General features: G+C 37.2%; 1 protein-coding gene and 1 pseudogene across 1 annotated transcript in view; both read right to left on the minus strand.

The window, feature by feature from the left end:
• LOC113093583 (laminin subunit beta-1-like) overlaps positions 1–6,848 on the minus strand; it is a gene marked incomplete at its 3' end in the record, with an annotated part of 28,981 nt that extends 22,133 nt beyond the window's left edge. Inside the window, 7 exon segments of the mRNA XM_026259278.1 lie at positions 677–879; positions 973–1,036; positions 1,125–1,313; positions 2,445–2,518; positions 4,971–5,109; positions 6,182–6,354; positions 6,608–6,848. Of these exon segments, the coding sequence (XP_026115063.1) occupies positions 677–879; positions 973–1,036; positions 1,125–1,313; positions 2,445–2,518; positions 4,971–5,109; positions 6,182–6,354; positions 6,608–6,635 (870 nt within the window).
• A 63-nt stretch (positions 6,849–6,911) lies between these two features.
• Positions 6,912–16,022, minus strand: LOC113093584 (laminin subunit beta-4-like; annotated as a pseudogene).
• Positions 16,023–16,026: the final 4 nt, after the last annotated feature.

A 16,026-nucleotide genomic window follows, 5' to 3' on the forward strand; every position in this document is an offset into this window, starting at 1 on the left:
CAAACAGAGAAGACTGCAGACTAAACAGGAACCTCGTTCCTTTGGTGTATTTCGTCTTTGGCTTTTCAAATCATTTATCTAAAACCACAGAAACACATGCTATACTTCAAGCATAAATGAAACACAACCAAAAAAGGTTTGTAAACAACAGACACTGCGTGCATTTTCTCTGCCACATGGTTATTTGCTCTGTAAACTATTCAATAATGAAACCACGAGGCGGTCCGCATACTTTCATACTAATGTGAAACAGATCCAAACTGAATTAGCTGCAGACTGTGATGTGACTTCAAACGATTTCTTCCCATGACAAATGTGTGTGAGATGTTTTCTTCAAAGCAGTTTAAAAAGCCACAAAAGGGTGTGCTGCATTTAAATGTGGCATAAATCAAAAAACAATTCCTATTAAATTTGCTTTATTTATCTACAATTCATTCTGGTATATTGCTGCATTAAAACGTTATAATTTCAGCTCAGTCAGTTCGTAATTGCTAAGTCAGTTTGTGGTGGCGATTAGAGGGGAAAATTAAGAATAAATTTAATATAAAAAAATAACTATAATTAAAATATAACAATAAATACTATAATTGCACACAAAAAATGTAAAATATATAATGTAAAAATAATAAAATATAAAAATTATCAAAGTTATCAATATGCATGGCTTAAAACTCACCATGCCCTCCACGACCTCTCCAGCTCCATCGACGGGGGCGCACTCAGACGCGTGACCATAGCAAAAACAGTTTCCTCTGACCACCATGTCGTAGACTGAGTAGTAGTACTTCTCCTTGATCTCCATACGTGAGTCCAGAAGATTGTCCCCGAGAGTGTGCAGCTTAGTGAACTTCACCCTCAGATTAGTGATCTTTAACATGTCTATAAATGAAATGAAGCAAGAAGTTGGGTTCACGCTTTTACATCACTTAATGAAAAGCATGTATATTAAAAAAATTTCATTTGTGTCCTTACTTTGAATTCTGGGGCTGTAGGGATCATCAATCCTGAAGACTGGATCCAAGACCCTAAAGATGGCCTTCAGAGGCCAAAGGAACAAGAGTCAATGGAAAATCCAGTATATGAGCAAGTATTCGCCAGAAGCGCGGTGCATTTCCAGAGCTTACCTCACCCTCAGTCGAGGGTTCAATGTCAGAATAGCGGGAATCGCAGATAACGTCGTCCACTTTGGTCATGGGTCCTTGAGAGACGAAGGGGAAGGAGGACTCGCAGTCATAGGCGAAGTAACGGTACACTTGCCAAGTCTTCCCGAAGTCTGACGACCGTTCGATCACCATAGCAGCAGGTCTGAACGTCTAGATAGGGAGCATGAGAGGACACGGCCCACTTTCAATTGATACTAAAATATGGATGATAATCCTACATCATCAGGATTGATCCTTCCTTACATAATATCTATACTGGTTTTTTGGTTACACTTTATCTTAAAGTGGCATTACCTTACAGGATAGTGTTAGTTGCTTGAAATTATGACTTATTTACTGTTATTGAAGTAATTGCATGTAATGTATGTAACTATGTCACCTTAATATAAAGTGTTTTAATGCGTGCCGTAAAAATACCACTAAATCATGATAAAATGTGACATCTTTGATTATAAACAATAATAATAATAATAGGTTTTTAAGAAAGCGTCAATATGGAAATTCTGGCCTAAAAATAATCTATTATTAATTTATTAATGCATTAATTTATGCATTCACTTATAAGTTATAGTGATTTATTTATGTTCTTGTCATTTTTAGCCGTTTTTTTTTTATATATAGCTTTCGTTAATTACATTTTTGTTAAATCCAACAACAAATAAACAGCATATTGTTAGCAATTATAAAACTAGTGATGTAGTTTTATTTTATTATGGAACGACATCTCTAGTTTCATAATTTTTTATATGTTTTTTAAGGCACAATGTTAAATAGCTAGACACTGTACTGTTATTATGCAATTATGAAAATGTCCATTCAGTTTAAGTACTGGTATCGATATTGCCATTACTGGCTTGGATAGAATTTGGTATTGGATCAAAATAATGTTATATTATAATATATTATAACAAACAAATAGTGATGAAAGTTTTGTCCCTGCAATCGTTCCAATCAGCATCACATGAGCACTATTGTTCTCTTGACGCCAGTCGTTTCATATGCGCTCTCTCTGGTTTCTTTGAACTGCATTGCTGAAGAGAGATCATGCTGAAATGTAATCTTCAGCTAAAGCATTCCAGTCGTCTCAGTCAGCTGCACAGCCGGGTTTATCCCAGACCTCCCACGGCTCCCACACACTGAGCAGCACTTCCCCTCCTGCCAGCCCCCCTTCCCTTCCCACATTCACTCCTAACCAGCGCAAATCTCACCTCAGCCTGGGGCTGTGGCGACACCTTCCCCCCAAAACACACATCACCAGCTGACTGTCCCCTCAGCACTTACTTTAAAGGTCATGATAAGGTGGGTGAAGTGGAACTCTGCCTCCAGGTTCAACTGGATTGTGACGTTCTCCAGGCCTGAGAAAGAGAGAGATAAAGACATGACTTAAGACAAAGAGTTGCATTTCTCCACATTTATTAATGCAGTTCCATTAGTTAAGTCCCAAACTGTTCTTTAGGCTCTTTTCTTGCATCTGTGGTTTCATGAAGAACTTTTCAAGAACCATTCCATTCCATAGAAAAGTTATTTACATGTTTAAAATGCTCTTCACACACAAAGGGGCTCTTTTAAGAACTGTTGATTGAAGAGTTCTTTGGGGAACCAAAAATCATCTTATATGGCATCACTGTTTGGCAATCTTTATTTTTTATTATCTCATGGTCTTAAAATACTTTAATACAATGACTTAATATAAAAGCTTAAAAACTGCCCCCCATTAACTTTCATTCTATGCATAAAACAACAAAATATATATAATATCTATCTATCTATCTATCTATATATATATATATATATATATATATATATATACACATTCTCTTGTTGTACAAACAAGGGTGATAATAATGGCAATTCTTATTTTTGTAGGATTTTATTCTCATTATTTGTCATGAACCCTATCTTGAATATGTTATAATATATACATTATTATTTAATTATGTTTACTAAATAGTAGTTTAAAAGCAAATCCTTAAAAGTCTCTAAATGAAATGAAAGTCTCTATTTGTTCTCTATTTAATCTAACTGCTAGTTAGGAGAAACAATTTAGATTAAAAAGATCTTTTGTATGATGTTTTGGTAATGCTTTACAATAAGGTTTCATTTGTTAAAATTAGTTAGCTGCACGTTACCAAGAAACTAACAATGAAAATACTGCTTAATGTTTATTAATCTTAGTCAAAGTTGATTTAAAAATGTATTAATACATTGTTAAGATCAAAGGTTGCATTTGTTAATATTATTTTATGGACCTACGCTTACAAGAAATAAAAATGAACAGTTGTTTTTTACGCATCGTGGTATTGAACGCGTCATGAAGACTGACAGAAATTGCTGAATGAAGTCATTATTTAGTTTTCTTTATGCACAAAAGTATTCTCTTAGCTTTATAAAATTAAGGTTGAACCACTGATGTCTCGTGGACTATTTTAACAATATCCTTACTACCTTTATTGGCCTTGAAGTGTCAATTGTGTTGTTGGAGAGTCAGAAAGCTTTCGGATTTCATCAAAAATAACTTAAATTGTGTTCCAAAGATGAACAAAGGTTTTACAGTTTTGGAACGACATGAGGGAGAGTAATTAATTACATTATTATGGGTGAAACCATTCCATTAACTCATAGGATCTTTATTGTAAAGTGTCACCAATTTTTTTCCATTAATGTAATAGGAACATCTGCATCTTGTACATTAAAAAGCAATGCACAATTCCCCTAATAGTACTTCAGAACTCTACTGCTCGATGGATACACTAAACATCTGCTTTTTTTATGGGAAAAGTCTTTGGGGGTCCATAAACATCAAAAATAAGAATAAACAGATTCACATTTTTAATTAAGTAGGAGGTCACCCCTGGTATTCTCAGGCCTTTGGCCCAGTTGGCTGATGGACCCCATACTCTCTCCTAAACCATACAGTCACAGGCTTCTCTGGTTGCATTCATGGCCCCTCGTTTCCTGTCCCACTACATTTCACACTCCTCCGCTGCAATAAGCAGTAAATCTCTGGATTTCTATTTCCTCTGTCTGTTTGAGTCATCGAGGAACATATGGCTTGTAGAACTATACATTCTTATAGCTTGCAGCAGCTGGACCTTCTCCATGTTAGCCGAAAATGTTTCGCAACTCAACCAAGTGGGTGGTTATAGGATAATGGACGTTTTCCAATGTAAAGTATGTCTTAAAATCTAACGATGTGAGGAACAGAATAGAATTTAAGTCATTATTCACTGAAAGTTGCTCTCAAACTACATTTGCATTTCGGCTTATTCAAAATTACGTTGCAACACAACAACCAAGGACAGTTGTTAAAGGGTCACACAACTCTAAGAGTAAAAATAAGAGTGGCTATGCTATGGCAAAAAATAAGGGAAAAAAAAAAAAATGTCATGTGTTTTTAACATTAAGTAAAACAATTGAGTACATTAATCAGGGTTTTTTTTATTTATTATTGGACTGAAACAGCATGGGATAAATGACACAATCTTCAATTGGCAGGTAGAAAACTCTTTCCCAAGGGAAAAAGACATGTCATTCCACACTTTAAAGACTGGTCATCACCTTAACTGGTCAGCAATTACACAACTGCTTTGAAGTAGTGAGTCCCTCCATTGGTCTGATTATAGGGGAACTAACGGACACACTAATGAGAGAGCGTTCCCTCTAATAAGACTTTGTTTCACAGCTTTCATCAATTCCCGTGAGAACTACACGGTCTTTGACTGAGTAAACACCTAAAATAGTACTGAATAGTATTGAAAAGAAACGAAGATGTGCAATTGTTTGGTTTGGAGTCACAAAACAACTCACCATTTTCTGACTGCCACCAAGTCTTGAGGCGGTTAGGGGCGAACGTAGTCACGACATTTTCGATTCTGTGGCTGGTTACTTGGTGTATGCTTTCATCGTAGGTTCCCCTGGAATCGCACACAAAGCACTTCTTCTCTTCCTGCGATGGAGGGGGTGGAAAAACCAGATAATGTCAATGGCATTCTTGTGACGTAGGAACTTCTCCAAACCAAATGAATGACTGTGAGTGTCCCTGAGATACTGTAGCAAGTCAACCCACTTGGTCTGACTTACATGACACAGCTTTTTCAAAGTCTGATGGCCCACAGAGAGCATTGGTTTCATGTGGAGGCCAGATGTTCAGAGCTGCTTTGTGACATTTTCTTTTAATTAAAAACCTATTTAAGCAATTTGACTCTATTGAGGGCAATTGGCTCGAAAATTGGGACATATGTTGAGTTGTAATGTGTCTAGTGCGTTAAAATAAGTTCCTGTCCACCTTCACCTCATAACCTCCATTTGACCTCTTCTCCAACTCAATATGTTGCACTGCAAAGGTATTTAAATGATTAAACGTGAAAAGAGATGACGATAAACGGATCAAAAGAACCGATCCAATATGTCTCGAGACAACACTTGGAAGTAATTATCTCCCTGTTATGGTGTGGCATGAGTGATTATCACTCAGCCATAGCATCAACAACCCCCTATAAACCTGCAGATTGACTTTTTGAAGATTCGGAAGACCCACATGAGATGTTCAATGGCCCTATGTAAAACATTTTAAGGCGTTTGGTCTGGAAGGAAGTAGTCTAGACATTCTAGAGTCAAAGGAAACAAATCTCTAAAGACAAACATGTTCCAAAAACACCCACATGAAATAACAGCACAGCATTAAAGCTCTCTCTGAAGATGTTACAGATAAAAGCCCCAAAGGGTGTTGGAAGAAATCCCACAAGTGGAAATAAACCACATGAATTCTCAATTGTGGCAATAAAATACAATTATCAGGCGAGTATAGAGCCCTAAGGGATGCAGTTTTCATTTCGAATTAATATACAGTATATCATTTCATGACGTGACTATTAAATTAATTAGAACTTGAAAAATAAAATACATTTATAGCACTACGTAATGATTCAATAATTCAAACTTAATTGCTAAACTTTTAATGCCAAAACAGCTATATTTAATCAACAATGAAGGATAACTGTTTGCAACACATCGGTTACCTGCAAATGACTGACTATACAAAAAGGCTCAGGTTTCTGGAGTCCACATGTGGAGGTGGCCGAGAGTTGGTGTGCTCTTCCAATGAGAAGATCTCCTGTGGCAGGATAACAGCTCCCCTCTGTGCAAACATCTCCCAGCTCAGGCACATCTGCCAGAGCCCATGCCCCTAAAACTTTGTGGAAGAAAAACTGTTATATGCATCTGGTAGTAGTGAAATGTAACACAATATAGACTTTGTTTGCTTGTATCTTTAGGGTCCCTTAAATTCCAGTTTTAGAAAACCTAAAAAGACATTATAAAATTATTTAAATCAGAATTTCATTTTCTATTGAAGGTTTAATTAATATCTACTTAAACGTTAATAAAATGCAAAAAAATAAAACATAAAGAGGCTTTGCCTCAAAAAAACTAAAAAGAAAACTTACCTAAAAGGGCTGCGAGCTGTAACAGCATGTTTCTAGATTCTTCCTTAGCTGGGGTGCAGTAATCCTGATTTTGCTTGGAAACTGCAGAGCTGAGTCTGATCCCTGCAGACTGTTCTGCTGCTTTACTGCAGCCAGAGCTGCGCGAAACTTTTTCTCCTACGCCGCTAGTCTTCTGCGCATGCGCACAACGCTCCGACTCGTCTCGTGCGCTCCCTCCCCCATTTTCGAAGGTGGTCTTGAGGTAAGCAACGGCCAGTGAAAAACTGATAAAAGTAGTTAAAAGAGCACTGAGGGATAGGTTTAAGTACACTTAGTCGACAGTACTTGTCAAACGAATAACATTGATAACAAATATTTGAGTATTTGATGAAAACGCGCCATTTGAGGGCATTTGAAACGGTAACGTTTCCTCAGACTGAGCAAAGATATTTTAGCCTCTTCAAATAGGAAGCGACTGTTGTGTTTTGTCTCAAAAAGTACAGTCAAAAGTACAAGATTTTCCATTTGTTTATTGGGAACGACGAAACGTCAAATTAATTTACTTTTATTGTGGTTATACAAAGTTTTGGTAATGATAATTAAATCAAATGTTGTGCATAGACTGCTATATTCATTCACCACAGTATTAACAATGTACTCCAAAGTACCAATAATGGTACAGCAGTGTTACATTTTCTAGAAAACCGTGGTATTTGCTTTTGATGTTAAGAGAAAAACAAAACCTTTTTGTGATTGCAACAAAATGTATTTATTAAAATATAAAATTCAAAATTTCAAATAGAAATCTAGATTCTCCCCGCACAAGTTCATGTCCTAACAATTTTATTAACAGCTGTTCTTACTTCCAGTAATGATGTACTAAAATGAACAGACCTGTGCCCAGTGAAATGGTCTTTAATCCTCAATAATTAGACCGTTTAAAGGTCAGTCAGAGCAGGGGGTTCAGGTGGAACTGAAAATGGGATTTGGTGGTTGTCTTGACTTGAGATAAATTCGTGTTATATAAATGACCAAGAAGATAAACACAGAATTTGGTCAGTTTAGACATTAAACACATGATATTACAACAGAGATTTTAATTATCAGTATATTAGGGCAATAAAGTGGTAGGAACTACAAGGGATACATTGTAGTAAATGAAACCTAACTTGATTCCATACTACATCATGTCTCCTTTAACCAGTTTGTGTAGGGTTTTTGTTTTTGCTTTGTAAACCTCAGGAAGAGATTAGGTTAGGTTACACAACTAACATCTGCAGACCCTTCTGAAACCTGAAAGACATAGTTTAATCATTCAGCAGACCATCTGGACCAAAAAAAAAAAAAAAAAAAAGAAGTTAAGTAAAGTAACGTAGAGTTGTAACACCTAAATTACCTTTTTTATTCAAGTCAAAAATACTACTTAATGTGGCTGAATCAATCAACTACATTAGGTTACTTTAAAAAGTCATTTTTATCAATCATTTTAAACATAATCTGTTTTGTGACTTTTTCTCCTTATCCTCACCCATTGAAGATGAAATTAACTCTGACAAAACAAAGCGCGTCTGAACAAAAAATAAAGTAGTTAAAAAGGTGGGAAAATCCACTCAGACGGACCAATGAAATAACATCAGTGGGGCTTTACCTTCGATTTTGCAATTGAATAGTCAACGGAGAGGCTGTTAACACTGTAGGACAAAAGCACAGACCCTCCACCTCCTGCGAGAGACAAACGAGCACATTCCACAAGCAGCAGGCGTCTAAACCTGGCTGTCTTATCTTAATGCACATGGAGCAGCTGTTGAACTCAATTCTGGAAGTAATGCTGAAGTAGGTTGTTTTATCAAGAGGTTTTAATTACATATCCCTGAACCAAAAACAATGAAAATACTTTTGGAGGAGACAATGCCAAATATGTCGGACATAAGCCAATTTGGAATGAGCTAAACAGAATTGAATAAACGGTAATTGAAGTTGCCTCTCTGATTTACGTCAGTCTGATTCAAATAAAACTTGCGAGTCTTTTTGAATGATTCGTTTGAAAACGTGGCTTATAAGAACAGCTCGATAAAAAAATATGTGTTGTTGTCAGTGTTTTTGCAGCACACATTCTTTTGATCTCATCTTTTTCAATTCATCAGGCAAATAACTTGAGGAAAATCTGACTGGTTTTGCTGTGGCACTCTAGATCTGTGCCGGAAACAGTGCTGCATAGTTTATAAGATATGCTATATTTAAAATTTTACTCTTGTGACCTCTTGTGGACAGTCAGGGTTATACATTACCTATATGAGATTCTCAAACTTGGACCATCATTTACTAAAAATATACTTTAAATGCAAAATAAAGAAGAAAAAAATGGAACAGAACCAGAATACGGTCTTTAAGTATTTCTGGGGCTTGATGAGAACCAGTTCATAGCTCTATATTGTAAACAAAAAATCAGCAAGCCCACAAAGAAACAGGGTAAAAGGACTGCACTTATCCTGAAAACCTAGTCCAAGGCCGTTTTGCCCTGAGTTGCCAAACACCAAAAAGGGTTCCTCATGTTTTGAAGAAGGGAAGCCTTTATAGGCTTAAGTGGAGCACAGATTGTATTTATCCACTTTGTCAACAATAAAGTTCCTCAAGTCATCTGCTTCCTTCTGGAGTGCCTCCAAATCTTTTATCGTTTCCTCTTTCCTTTTAGCTGCATCCAGAATCTTTTTCTCCAATTCTGAAATGACATTGATAAAGGAAACTAATTCTAATGCAAACAAGAAATTAACACCTATAGAAATCCATAACCCTTTAAATCCCAAATGCATATTACTTCGTATGATAATGTACCTTCAATTTCCTTCATTTTATCTTCCACATTTTTAGCCAGTGTTTCTGCCTCTATTGTGATGTTCTTCAGACGTTCATTAGCCTCTTCATTAACATTCTGGGTTGTGCTATTCAGTTTTAACTTTTCAAACTGCTCTTTCAATTCCTCAAGATCCTAACAATGGAGAAAAGCAATCCACTTATGACAGGTTAAATATGCTATATCTAAAGGCAGCTGTACCATCTTCTAGGTTAATATTTGGAAAGCATGTTTGTAAATCCAACATACAATTTATTTAAATGAATATATGTTTTTTTTTGCTTGTGAGACTTACCTTTTCGGTGTCTTTGGCAATGTCAAGCACTGCATTGGCAGCATCTTTGGCCTCCTTCCCCTGAGCTCTGTTCATCTCCGTCTTATTCTCCAAGGCCTTGATTTCATCCAGTAACTTTTTGGCACGAGTTGAATCCAAATTATCCTCAATATTTTTTAGTTTAGGTTCAGTCTGTTAAAAAGTGACGAGATATTGTTATAAAGCAGTTTATTAAGGGAAAAAAGTAGAAATTATCTCAAAATAAGTGCATTGAGAGCAAATCAAGAAATCAAAAAGTAAAGAAAGTTACACAGTACACGTCTGGAATGATGTGAAGGTGAGTAAAAATTCCTTTAAACGTGCAAAATAAACCATTACCTCATTAACTTTCTCCCTGATAATGTCATTGTTTTCTTTAGCCTTATTCAGCTCCTTGAATATCTTGTCATTGACCTTTGCTGTATCGTTGAGTGCTTTCTCTATCTCCCCCACATTGATAGCCTTGGTTCTGTTCCTGGTGATGCAACAAGCAAACAGGATTAGTGACACTGGTGTCCACAGGTTTAGCTTTATAATGCACAATGAAATGGTAAAAACCACAGCTTTGTCACATTGACTTTATTACTGCAGCCTCACAAGATTTCTTGGGCCCTCTCCTTCATGTCTTCAGCAATTCTGGCTTGTTTTTCCAAGTGCTCTAGATCATCGTCGAAGTGTGTGATGTTTGCCAGGATCCGCTTGATGTCCTCTATCATGTCCTTGATCTCATCAGGGGATTTGGGCAGCTGAATGGACAACACAGCATTGGCCAGTTTCTCAATGTCCTCTGGTTTCACCAGCTCATCTGTTAAGGTACAGTACTTACTAAATTTACAGTTTATCATGTGCATTTTATTTTACTCTAAATGTAAATGTGTTGTAGGTTTGTCCTGAATAAAAATGTATTCTTCAGATTCATCCCTCACATCAAATTAAAGGAACACTCCACCTTTTTGAAAATAGGCTAATTTTCAAAATTCCCTTTTAAAGGTAGAGTTTTACCATTTTCGAATCCATTCAGCTGATCTCCGGGTCTGGTGGTAGCACTTTTAGCTTAGTTTAGCATAGATCATTGAGTCTGATTAGAACGTTAGCATCACACTCAAAAATGACCAAATAGTTTTATTTAAAACTTGACTCTTCTGTAGTTACATCATGTACTAAGACCGATGGAAAATGAAAAGTTTGTGATTTTCTATGCCGATATGACTAGGAACTATACTCTCATACCGGCGTAATAATCAAGGAACTTTGCTGTCTTACCATGGGTGCTGCAGGCGCAGTGATATTATACAGCGCCTGGAAATAGTGCACCCATGGTATAGTTTCTAGCCATATCAGCCTGGAGAATCGCAAATTTTTATTTTCTGTCAGTCCGCAGCCGCCGAGAGCATCAAAAATCGCTCTGATGATCTGACGTAGATCGAATGCTAATCTTGTATTTAAAGTGGCCGCAAAGCAAACAAGCTTGTTGATCTTGTGCAGACTAACCACAATGAGGGTAACGTTATAAATGAACCTCATTAAATATTGTTGTGGATGAAGTATTAAGATCCTTTACCTAATAATGTATGAAGCACTGTCAAAATACTCTGATTCACGTAAAAGTACTGCATTGAAAATATTTTTTTAAAAGGAAAAAATTTATTTAAACGTAAACTGGCACTACTGTACTATTATTTATTATACCATTGGATTATTATTCTTATATCGTTACTGCACATCAGCAACTCACCAGAAACACGAACAATCTCAGACACCTTGGGTCCACGTTTTATTTATATTACCCTTTACGCAAACAGGGACACATCATAGATTATTGCAAACCTGCCACAGCAATAATCAACCTGTCCTATATTTTGCTTGGAAACTGAAATGAGAGCTGTGTTCTCTGGAATCGTCTCAAGCGGTGGACTTCTACGTTCCTATTGGTTGCCGCTGTACCGCGTCATAGTCATAGGTCAAATCTTATCAGTTGGCTAGCTTTTTTAACAATGTGAAAGATGTTTTGTGAAACAAAAGTGTGAATAAGATTTGAGAGCTATGGCTGACGGCAGGATTACAACAAATGACAATTTCAATTTCAATCTGTTCCTCAATTCACATGCTCGAGAACTACTTTTATGGTACATTTATCATTGACACTAGTCACTGTGACTTCTGTTGTATGAAAAAGAGAAGCTTGGAGTTTTGGTTTTGTGCTTTCCAAAATGAAAACACTGCTACCGATTTGCCTGAGGTGAGCAGATGAAATAACTATCCAGTTTCTTTTCCTGCCTGGATATGATCAAAGACCAGGCAAGCTTTACCAGAAGCTAGCAACTGATTCATTTCATGCATTACCCCTCAGGTAGTTCTTGAGCTTCTCAATGAGGTTCTTGGTGTCAATCTTTTCCTTTTCATATTTGTTCTTAGTCTGATTAATTTTATCCATCAGGTCCTCAGCTTGATCTTTGATGTAATCAGTCATGTTTGAGGTGTCCATGAGCTGTGAATAGAAAACAGAATGAGGCTTAACTTTTACATGTAAAGATACAATTATACAGTTGTTTTTGTGGCTTCTTTTTCAAAAGAAACAACTTAAGTTTCTCTGGAGACCCTGATATAGACACTTTTAACAACAAGGCAAAGATACACATAAAGTATATGCATTCGAATTATAAAGTAGTAAGGTACTGGAATGTTTTTGACGTGCCTGTCTATCAGCTTCCTTGAGTTTACGGCGCAGATCAGTAATGTTCTTCTCGGTCATCTCTGCCAGTTTGGAGGCATTGAGGCTGAGGGGTAAACTCCCTGTGCAGGCAGGACCCCCGCAAATCTCACATGAAGCTCCACCACATTTTGCCTTGTCACATTCTGCATCGCCTGGAGCCCCACAGACCTATGGCAGAAAGTTTGTCAATGCAATATACATATGTTTCTTCTTCAAATTGCAGAATAATGTTTTACTCTTCATTCACCTTCTCGTTGAGGCTGGCAACACTCAAAGCTTTCACTTTCCTCTCCAGCTTATCCATTTCTCCTATGGGACACTTAGCAAGTTCCAATGTAGCATTCTTTCTCGTATTCCTGGAGGCTTCCAGGGCCTTTTTAGCTGCTTCCACTTTTTTCTCACTGTCAGTGAATACTTCATAGAGCTTTTTGATCTTATTTAAAATATCTATAGAAATGACACAAACAGTAGTTGCATAATAGCTCACAATGCCTTTAAAAGCCAAAATGAAGTGTTATAATTTTCACAAATGGCACTCTGATTCTGCCAAACCAACTTTCATGTTGTTAACCACTGACATTGACTCTTTTCATTTACAAACCATTAATAGCTTTTACATCTGTCGCTGGAATCTCTTTTGCCTTCTCCCTGAGATTCTTCAAGAGTATGTTGAAGTCAAGTCGGATATTGTCGATGTCAGTGTTGAGCAGTATGGTTGGATCAATAATGATTATGTGTGGGTCAATGGTCTCTGTTTCATTCCTGAGGAGTGAGTAGAAAGACATGTAAGATAAAAGTAGGCTTTTTACAAGACTACTGTAATCATTCCCAGTTGCATCATTTAAAAAAACATTCTCATCATAGAAGATATTTATTTAATAGTCATTTTAATTATACATTTGAATAAATGAATTGATTTGGAATAAAAATGAGCATTGTGTCATTGACCCAGAAAATTTGTAGTATGTCAATTAAATTGTGTTAAACTATATTACCTAATGCGTGCCAAGAGTTCCTCTAGTTTTTCTAGCTCATCCTTGGTGGTCATGTTAGCCAGACTCTGCAGCTTCTTCAACAGATTCCATAAGTATTGTAGTTCAGATGTAGTCCTATTGTCTTCAGGACATGGCTTTATAGTTTCTATCCTCTCAATATCTAGTCTAACATCTGAGACCGTTTCTCCAAGAGGTGGTAGCAGGCATGGCAGGGTTCACAGGCAGGAAAGTTTGTGTCATGACCTGGAGCGCATTCGTCACAGAAAAGGCCAATCACTCCTGGCTTACACAAACACTCGCCCGTGTAAGGGTCACAAAATGGATAAATGGTCCCCTCCATGTTACAGTCACAAGCTGAATAAAAGATGAAATAATTTTGTTTGAGTCAGCAGACAATGACTTGGAAGAAAACAAAACTCTTGTGTATATTAGCTTACACATGCACTGTATATATGGGTTTCCAAAGTGATTCGGCCCACCACTCATCACATTTTCTGCCCCCATATTCTGGCTGGCACAAACACTGGCCTGTGATCTAGAAGGACATAAAGTGTAGGTGTGAAGCCTAAAAATCCGTTATAGCCATCCATGTGATGAGACAATTCTTCTAAAGTGAATTTATTGTATGAATGATTTAATAAACAGAAGATGTTAACCTGGTCACAGATATAGTTGAGAGCATGTTCTGGGTCACAATTACATGGCTGACAACCAGACTCCCCATCCAGGTTCCAGTATCCATCCTTACACTCATTACATTGGGTTCCCTTGACACTTGTGCGACATGGGGCACTGGCCAGTTTCCTGGTCACAGAAACAGGGGCTTCCAGCTGGACACTTGGTGTCGTCTGTGCCCCTCCAGTCACAAGAACACTCTAAGCAGACAATAAAAACATGACATATGTTGTTTATGAAGCCATAGTTTATGAAGGCAAATAAAAATGTAAATAAATAATAATACATAACTGTTTCTAAAACAATTAATAATTTACATGAAGAATTTTTACCAATACCAAAAAAACATCTTTATCCTATGTTGTAAATGCATGTTATAATAATTTGTCCATGTAGTTATTTATTTTTTTTGATTTCATCAAAAATGTCACACTAGATCTGGTGACATAAGCCAGTCATTTAGTCACCTTAAACCTTACCCCTTCCCAGTCATCTGCAAGCTCGCATTCATTTTTGCAACATCCTAATCTCAAACCAACAAATTAACAACCCAAGTGAGAGCTTGCCCAATTTTTTTTTTCGATAATCACTAGGATAAACATCACAATACTGAAAAAAATATCTGTTACTACTTCTCTGTTTGATTAGGATTTTATTATTAAAATCTATGTTCTTATATTTTGGGCCACATTAAGTTTTCCATAAGTTATCTATTTCTTAGTTGCTATAATTATTGGTGAAAATACCCACTCTTTGTTGTATTTTAAACCTCAGGAACTGGGAACAATTTAGTTACAGGAATACCTTTTGCGGGGATGGAATTTACTTCAGAGTAGGGTATAATCAAGTACAAAAGGAACGACCAGTGACGTAAGTGTATGCTGATTGGCTGAACTGCCATATGGCAGCCACCATTTCTAAAAAGCCATGTTCACACACAGTTTACTCCACACAAGTTAACTCCACAAATGTGGAAAAGAGCAACAGATGGGTGAAGCCATCTCCATCCTACATTTGTTGATATTGTTGAATGTCGTGCTATATGACTTTTTAAGGGAAGTCGTGGCCTAATGGTTAGAGAGTCGGACTCCCAATTGAAAGGTTGTGAGTTCGAGTCCCGAGCCGGCAGAAATTGTGGGTGGGGTGAGTGCATGTACAGTTCTCTCTCCACCTTCAATACCACGACTTAGGTGCCCTTGAGCAAGGCATCGAACCCCCAACTGCTCCCTGGGCGCCGCAGCATAAATGGCTGCCCACTGCTCCGGGTGTGTGCTCACAGTGTGTGTGTGTGTGTTCACTGCTCTGTGTGTGTGCACTTCGGATGGGTTAAATGCAGAGCACAAATTCTGAGTATGGGTCACCATACTTGGCTGAATGTCACGTCACTTTCACTTTCAGTGTTGTCAGGTGGCTGATGTCACATTAGAGTTACTACTGGCAGTGTTGAATTCAACCAGGAAAATGGGCCTAGGTGGAAATTTAGTTCTCATGGGACCGCCCTGGTGGCTAGTACCTATATCTAACCATGTGAAAGCCCTAAAATGTTTATCATTTGCGTGGTCATTGTTTTTTAATTAGAAATAGTAAACAAGAAAAATTTGGTTCTTTTGGGTTGTTATTTCGGCCACATTAACCAATTTTTTTTTTTTTTTTGTTTCACCAGGTTTTATGGACTTTGTCAGGTGTCCTTGAGTGCCATGAAAGATGCCTACAAATAAAATGTATAATAATAATAATAGAGCAATGTATCCTTTTAAACCTGTACCTTTGCAGTCTTGAGCGAGTGCATTGCCATAGTATCCACGTTTGCAACTCTGACAGCGCGGCCCCTCTGTGTTATGTAAGCACCGCAAACATTCGCCAGTTACAGCATCGCATGCTTCACCGTCGCGA

Source organism: Carassius auratus, unplaced genomic scaffold, assembly GCF_003368295.1.
Source record: "Carassius auratus strain Wakin unplaced genomic scaffold, ASM336829v1 scaf_tig00215100, whole genome shotgun sequence".
NCBI lineage: Eukaryota > Metazoa > Chordata > Actinopteri > Cypriniformes > Cyprinidae > Carassius > Carassius auratus.